General features: G+C 38.1%; 2 protein-coding genes and 1 non-coding gene across 3 annotated transcripts in view; 1 reads left to right on the top strand and 2 right to left on the bottom strand.

The window, feature by feature from the left end:
* The window catches only part of LOC146482488 (mitochondrial inner membrane protease subunit 1-like), a 348,467-nt gene that overhangs the window by 18,798 nt on the left and 322,873 nt on the right, over window positions 1-6,796 (bottom strand). The window lies entirely within an intron of this gene.
* Window positions 1,124-6,465, bottom strand: LOC146482521 (FGFR1 oncogene partner 2 homolog). The gene is made up of 4 exons (XM_085106888.1): window positions 6,296-6,465; window positions 4,088-4,273; window positions 3,192-3,254; window positions 1,124-2,318 (listed from the first exon to the last, which is right to left on the bottom strand). Exons 1-4 carry the CDS (start codon window positions 6,416-6,418, stop codon window positions 2,073-2,075), a joined length of 618 nt encoding a protein of 205 aa, XP_084963014.1. The 5' UTR covers window positions 6,419-6,465; the 3' UTR covers window positions 1,124-2,072.
* Trnal-cag (transfer RNA leucine (anticodon CAG)) lies at window positions 6,556-6,639 on the top strand. Its single transcript has one exon. It is a non-coding gene; the product is annotated as a tRNA-Leu (tRNA).

The following is a 6,796-nucleotide window of genomic DNA, read 5'->3' as shown; positions in this document are numbered from 1 at the left end:
TTCGAAGGAACTCTAAGGACAGTTCAGTCGGTATAATTTTGACACACACGACATGCTTATGACAAGGCCTCAGAACGCCAAGAACTTTTTCTAAACTGCAAATAAAGCAAAACTTACCAGACGTTCAGTAACTGGCGTGTTATAAGCAGGCCGACAGCGGTTCTGAGTAAGGTTAATCTAGAGGGATGCACAATCTGCGAGCCAGCGAGGCATGCGAGCCGTGCGAGGCACTCAGGTTAGCCTAAAAAACACTTCGGTTAGCCTAAAAAGCACCCTGGTTAGCCTAGGTAGCACTCAGGTTAGCTTGAATAGCTTCCCGGTTAGCTTAACGGTTAGCATTTATGTTGGGGGTTGTTCATGCCTCGCATGTTTTGTTCATGAATCGCACGTTTATTTACGTCTGCCTCGCATGCCTCGCAATGGCTCGCATGCCTCGCTGGCTCGCATATTGTATATACTCTTAATCTAGCACTGGAAACTAAACTTAAAGGGGAAGTATCATGGGGTTTTTGACATCTTTTGATGAAATAAGACCTTCAATCAGCTGCCAAATAATTCTAAAATGACGAGAGGAAAGAAATCAACTCAATTCCTGAAAGGAAAGACTCGTGATCTGTTCTAGCGCATTTTGGAAACAAAAATGCCGGAAATTGAATAAAAATTAGCCTAACATTTTTCAAGTTTCAGTCCATCCCGACCTACTCTGTCTCTGGCCAGAGGCACTAATGGACAGTTTTATTGCACTGGGGTGGTAATTTATAACGAACTTGACAATTTTTTCGTTGTTTACGCTGACAGACAAACATTTTAGGGTTTTGAAATGACTGCAAATTTGCGTGATATTTCCCCTTTAAGTCTAACCCGGTTTAAATGAACTTGACGACAACATACCACGAAAATAACGTCTAAGCAACGGGTAAAACTGATCTGCTGACAACTGGTTTAGATCACAACTGTCTTAAAACCTTCATAAACCGATTTGAATAATGGGCCTCTTAAGTGATTAAATTTGCTGAATTTGCGACGTCTTTTAACACTGCGACCAATTTACAAAAACTGAGCCAATTAAGAAACTGAAGGCAGAGGCAAAAACGATTCTTGACACAATGAAATGTGAACACAGTTTGAGAAGAGAGAAAGCTTTGACCCGTTTTTTAATCTGCCACAGTCACTCCCAATCTTCACCTGTTTGGTTCAGTTATTACTCATAGATCTTAAGCCCCAGCTAAACGATCTAACATTGTTGTACAGCATTTGTTAGTTCAACAACTTTGAAAAGCCGGCTAAACGCTTCACCATTTGTGAAATGTTGGCCGAAATGTTTGATCGAAAGCAAAACATTATTTTTACAAAAAAGGTTCAACACACGTCATGAAATATGGGGTGCTAACCGTTTCAACATTGTTGAACTAACAAATGTTGTACAACAATGTTAGATCGTTTAGCCGGGGCTTTAGAGGACCAGTTTTCAAGAGCAGCAGCCAAAGATATTTGAACTAAACACAACTTTAGATTAATTGAAGGGTAAATTGGTGGCGCGAAAATCAATATTTTGAGAGAAGGAACGTCATAAATCGAGGATGAAATTAAACTGTATTGGCACTAAAGAATTAATTTTCACCTTTTAAATTTTTTGTAAGGTTTTGGTTGTTCCAAAAAAAAAAAAATGTTATTATATTCTTTCTCCGCATAGTTTTAAACGGCGCAAAAAAAAAAAAATCCCTTAATTAGTAGGCACCACCCATAGGAAATCCAAGTAGCTCAAGATGCGCAGAACGTATGTGCAGTAACAAAGTAGGCACCGTTCTTAATCCAGTCAAATGTCAAACGTCATAAATCGAGGATTAAATTAAACTGTATTGGCACTGAAGAATTACAGTAATTACTGTAATTTTCACCTTTTAATTTTTTTGTAAAGTTTTGGTTGTTCCAAACAAATTATTCCTTGAAAAAGAGACCATACAGAGTACAGTGTAGATCAGGTAAACAACTGACAACAAAATAAAAATTACAAGGAAAGAAAGATGGTGAATAAACTTGCGTATCCTGTACACAATATAAAATAATTAATTTTATTCAGCAGCAGCAGCAGCAGCTGATGTTGTTGTACTATCTGTATCCTGTCTAGGACAGGCTTCCTCTTCTTTAACAGGGGCTGGTATTCCACTGATCTTTAACAGTTCTCTCAGCCCTCTGTTCTCGGATTCAATGGAAGCCATTCTCTCTTGCTCCTGTTGAATGGCTTGATCATCGATGTGGATCGCTTGCGCCATCACGGCTGCCATCTCGCAAATTTGCTCTGTTTTCGCCTGTAATTCCTGTGTGATGGAAATAAGTAATAAAGTTATGGTCTTACAATATAAGTTCTCGTACACATCACATGAGGACATGGGTCGAGGTGAAAAGATTCTTAAAACAGCGGACAAAAAAATTTGAAAACTACAGCATTATGAGCCACACAGGAGGATAAAGGGCTGGGCATACTATTAAGCACTGCACGTGAGTTTTCAATTCATCTTGTGTCCGAAGCAGCAGGAGAGGGGAGGGGAGGGGAGGGAGGGGTAATCACTTAAGTTTCCTTTGAGAGGCTCTATTAGAGGTTAAATCCCTTACACTTTTTCTTGTACCAACGTTTCACGAAAATAATCCCCCTTTTACATACGGCAAAGAAAACAAATTTTATTGCGTTCCTTTTCTTTACCTTTAATTTCTGCACTGTAATTTCTACTAGTCATTTCTGTAATCCTTTAAAATAGTAAAAACATTCAATTTGGCTCACTTGTCTCATACTACACAGTACAACGGTAAAAAAGGTACATGTACCCTTTTGGGAAGAGCCTCTCCCTCCCCGGATAGTGCACCACACCCCTTCCCCCTCTCCAGTCCACCCCAAAGATTGCCATATGCCACATTGCCTACAAAAGCTCTAAAGTACAACGGAGTTAGTATATCGCAAGTGGACCCACACATTGGAGTTTTACTAAATTGGCCCCAGATTTTATGGCCCATTAATGCTGGCACATGTACCAACAGCATCTACTGTAATGTAGAGTTCACAGCAGTCAGATGAAAAATGCTAGTCCCAATTCTGGTTTCTATTCCTTTGAAACTTGTGGTACAAAAAACTTAAAAAGGTAATGTGAAATGCCCATATCAAGATCACATCATTGTAAAGAAACTTATTTAAATACCTTGTAATTGTTTAACTTCATGCAGCTGGCGTCAAGCCTATTTGCTTTGATGAGTCCAAATACCTACAAACAAAAGTTGTAAACTGTAAAGTAGAGCTAGTCATAAATTAGCTAAGTCCATTTGACTCTCTGAATGGCTATTTCACGTACATGTACATGTAATTCTAAGGCCATTAGAGTGCTTGACAGCAGAAATTTCAATTGAATTTTTAAATAGCCTCAGATGTATTTGATAGTGTATTTACAACACCAGAATGCATTCACTTTTTACTCAACTGTTCCACACAATGGGGATCATGAGAGATAAAAAGCACTTTCTGTCAATTTGGCATCTTTACTCATCGACAACCACTCTTGTCCATGACCAGTGAATTAAATTACTGAAATTCACTACAAAGCTTATTTCATTGTGCATTTTACTAATGTGTAACAGTTGAGGCAAGTATACGTAGGTAATCTCCATAACCAGCTAATTTGGGCCGCAATCAATCTAGTTTAACTGAATCCTTTGGTCAAGTTTGATGTCAATATGTATACAAACATGTAACGTCTTCTATCTTTAGGGTAGCAGAATGCACTGACTGAGGCCTGTCACAAGTGTATCCATGTAAACCGAAGTTCCTAAATCATACATGTACATCTGCCTTTTTTTTTTTTTTGCTCTTTATGCCCTATATTAGTGCATGCATGACCTGTTAAAACTAATTCAAAATGGCGCTGAAATGGTACACAACCAAACAAACAAAACAGTCCATGAATCAAAAAATCCACCAGATTAGGAAACATTCTCCTTTGAGGATGTTTGTTTGACAAATTTTTGAAGTTTTGACTGTTCCAAGGACCTTTGTCCAGGATTATACTTTTCAGTTAACACATTGATATCATGATGTACTGACCTGCTCTCTGTACTTGGCCATGATAAGCTCCAATGCTGACTGATATTCAGCCACTGAAGTCTGAAGTTCAATGTTTTCCTGTTGTAATTCTCGTATGCGAGCATTCTCTTCCTGGCTCCCTAGAATAAGTGTGCTGCGAGGTCTGTGCTGTGCCACTTCATTAAGATTACTCACCACATCACGATACTACATGTAATGGAGAAAGAAAACCTTGTTAAGTAGCGCTGCACAGTGATAGTGTTAATTTTAATTAAAGAATTAAATTACACTATACATGTATGTACACATTATATATCCAAGGAAACAAGATTCAAATATAACTTCTCCTTATCCACTACAATATTGTCATGCTACAATAGAAGCGAGAATTTGTAAATACAGCTGTTCATCAGGACAGTACAGTGTATCACCTAGGTGATGACATTGTCACTGAGGTGATGTGGACACAGAGAAATTAGAAATGTGGCCTTGATAACTTTTAGCATAAGCAAATCATTCACTTTTAGTATTCAAGTAATTGGCCCTATAATTGACTTTAGTTAAATTTATGCTCTTGGTCAAAATGTGGTTTCAAAATCTGAGAAAGAGGAACCCCACTGACAAGGAGTCCACAACAACAGTGAAATTAATTGAACCATTGAATAAAATATAATAAAAATTAAAAAAAAAAAAAAACTAAAAATAAAATCCTCTAAAAACTTATATAATTTATGGACTCTTGTTAATTCCTTGTCAATCGATTTGTTCATACCAAGGAAACAATATATAGAAAGGAAATAAGGCCCGGTTCAGATGCCGTACTTCACCGACGAATCAAATTCATTGAATTAAGTTCATGTAAAGGGCAGCGTTTGAATCAATTCAGAATATTTGGATCGGCTCAGCCATTTTTCCTGCATGGCTCAGCCTGGAATAATGGCTGTGGACTGGCTTTGATTCAGATGCTGTACTCACATGAGCCAAATCAAATGCAGAAATTATTACAATCTGCAATTTTCTTCAGTCATAATATGCTTCAGTGTATTAATTTCGACTGAATTAAGGACGGTGCCTACTAATACCGAAGTATTTTTGTGCGGCCTATGACTATGCGGGAAAAGCAGATCTTAGCAAGGCCTATTGGAATCTAAAATTAAAATTGGGGGTAACCACGCATTTTTAAGAGAAAATTAAGCAACAATATCTCTAAAAAACGCTAAAGTATAAGGCAATGTATGGGATTTTTTCCTAACTTGAACCTTAATTATCTCTGAAAAATGCACAGTTACCCCCAATTTTCTTTTGAGATACCAAGAGCATTTGGTAAATTCTGCGTTCTCCGCATAGATTTAGACCGCGCAAAAATATCCCTGTATTAGTAGGCACCACCCATAGGAAACCCGAGTATCTCGAGATGCGCAGCACGTATGCGCAGTAACAATATAGTAGGCACCGTCCTTAACTTCGGCGTCTGAATCAATTCAGCCGGGATTAATAATTTGGGTCGGTCTAAATTCGAAATTGATTTGGCTCATGTGAAGTACAGCATCTGAACTGGACCTACATGTAAGGCCACTGATAGTGGCAAATGCATGTTTTAGTCTATGTACTGCCTCTGAAGGCAGTCATTTCTTTACATTTCATTGGGGTGAAGTTAATTATCCTTGAAGTCTATAAAATTGATATGACCAAGACCGGTCATGAATATAGATTTTTAACAATTGATCGACAAAATCGATGAATTAAGAAATTCAATTGTACGTTTTTATCGATTTATCGAACGGTTTTTCGATATTGATTTCTATCGATTGGACACGCCGGGTCAAAATACATGTAATGCCTGCAACCTGCTCTGGGCTGTTATCGTAGTGAGCTTTGTGCGTTAGACAAACCTACCTGGTTTTGAAAATTACCATAAGGACGGAAGAAAAAATTATTGAAACCAGCCCTGGAGGGCACTGTTCTGATCATTTGAAATCATATACATGCCCGTAAGCTTGCTAACGGATAAGCTGAAGCTTATAACACTTTCTCGAGCCTGTGCTATTAAAGTCCCATCAAACGATTCATTTACTCAAGCACTTTTCTTGAAATCTCCCCATAATAGCCACCTCTTTAAATCAGCCAATAAGTTCTGTCCGTGTGTGGCCGTTGCCGAAAAGTTTATAAGCTTAGATTGTAAAACAAAATATTTTGACAGTACCGCGCCACGGTCTTTTGTTTTCCCACCTGCTTCATAGCGTCCAGTTTGAGATGCAAATTGTTCCCTTGATCGATGAGTGCATCTGAAGAGCTGTTATGTTCACGAAGACGAGATGCCAAACGTTTGGCGTCTAATAACAACTGATCCATTTCCACTCCCAATATCTTTATCTTTCCGCCATATTGTTGATCTTTTGTATGATATGAGAAAACCGCTGACCAACGACGCGTGATTGATATCACTAATACGGGTTAAATAAATCTAATATTACCCTCCATGTCGTGTGGTCAGGATGGCCGAGCGGTCTAAGGCGCTGCGTTCAGGTCGCAGTCTACTCTTGTAGGCGTGGGTTCGAATCCCACTTCTGACACGATATTTTTTTTTTTCTCTCATACATTAACAACTAATCGTAATACTTTGCGTATTTTAAATAATAAATAACAAAAATAATGAATCTAACATTTCCCATTCAAACCTCGAGAGAGTCGTGGATAGTTCATTGTTTTTCCTTTTTTTTTTTTTTTAAA

This window comes from Pavona decussata, unplaced genomic scaffold (assembly GCF_977016875.1).
Source record: "Pavona decussata unplaced genomic scaffold, jaPavDecu1.1 SCAFFOLD_45, whole genome shotgun sequence".
NCBI classification, from domain to species: Eukaryota; Metazoa; Cnidaria; class Anthozoa; order Scleractinia; family Agariciidae; genus Pavona; species Pavona decussata.
This window is presented reverse-complemented; position numbering and strand designations above follow the sequence as displayed.

Coding starts and splice junctions, on each gene's coding strand:
- LOC146482521 (XM_085106888.1), bottom strand. CDS start 6,418: ATGGATCAGTTGTTATTAGACGCCAAACGTTTGGCATCTCGTCTTCGT. Junction 3,255..4,087: donor TGGCCAAGTACAGAGAGCAG/GTCAGTACATCA, acceptor TTTTGTTTGTAG/GTATTTGGACTCATCAAAGC. Junction 2,319..3,191: donor TGAAGTTAAACAATTACAAG/GTATTTAAATAA, acceptor TCCATCACACAG/GAATTACAGGCGAAAACAGA.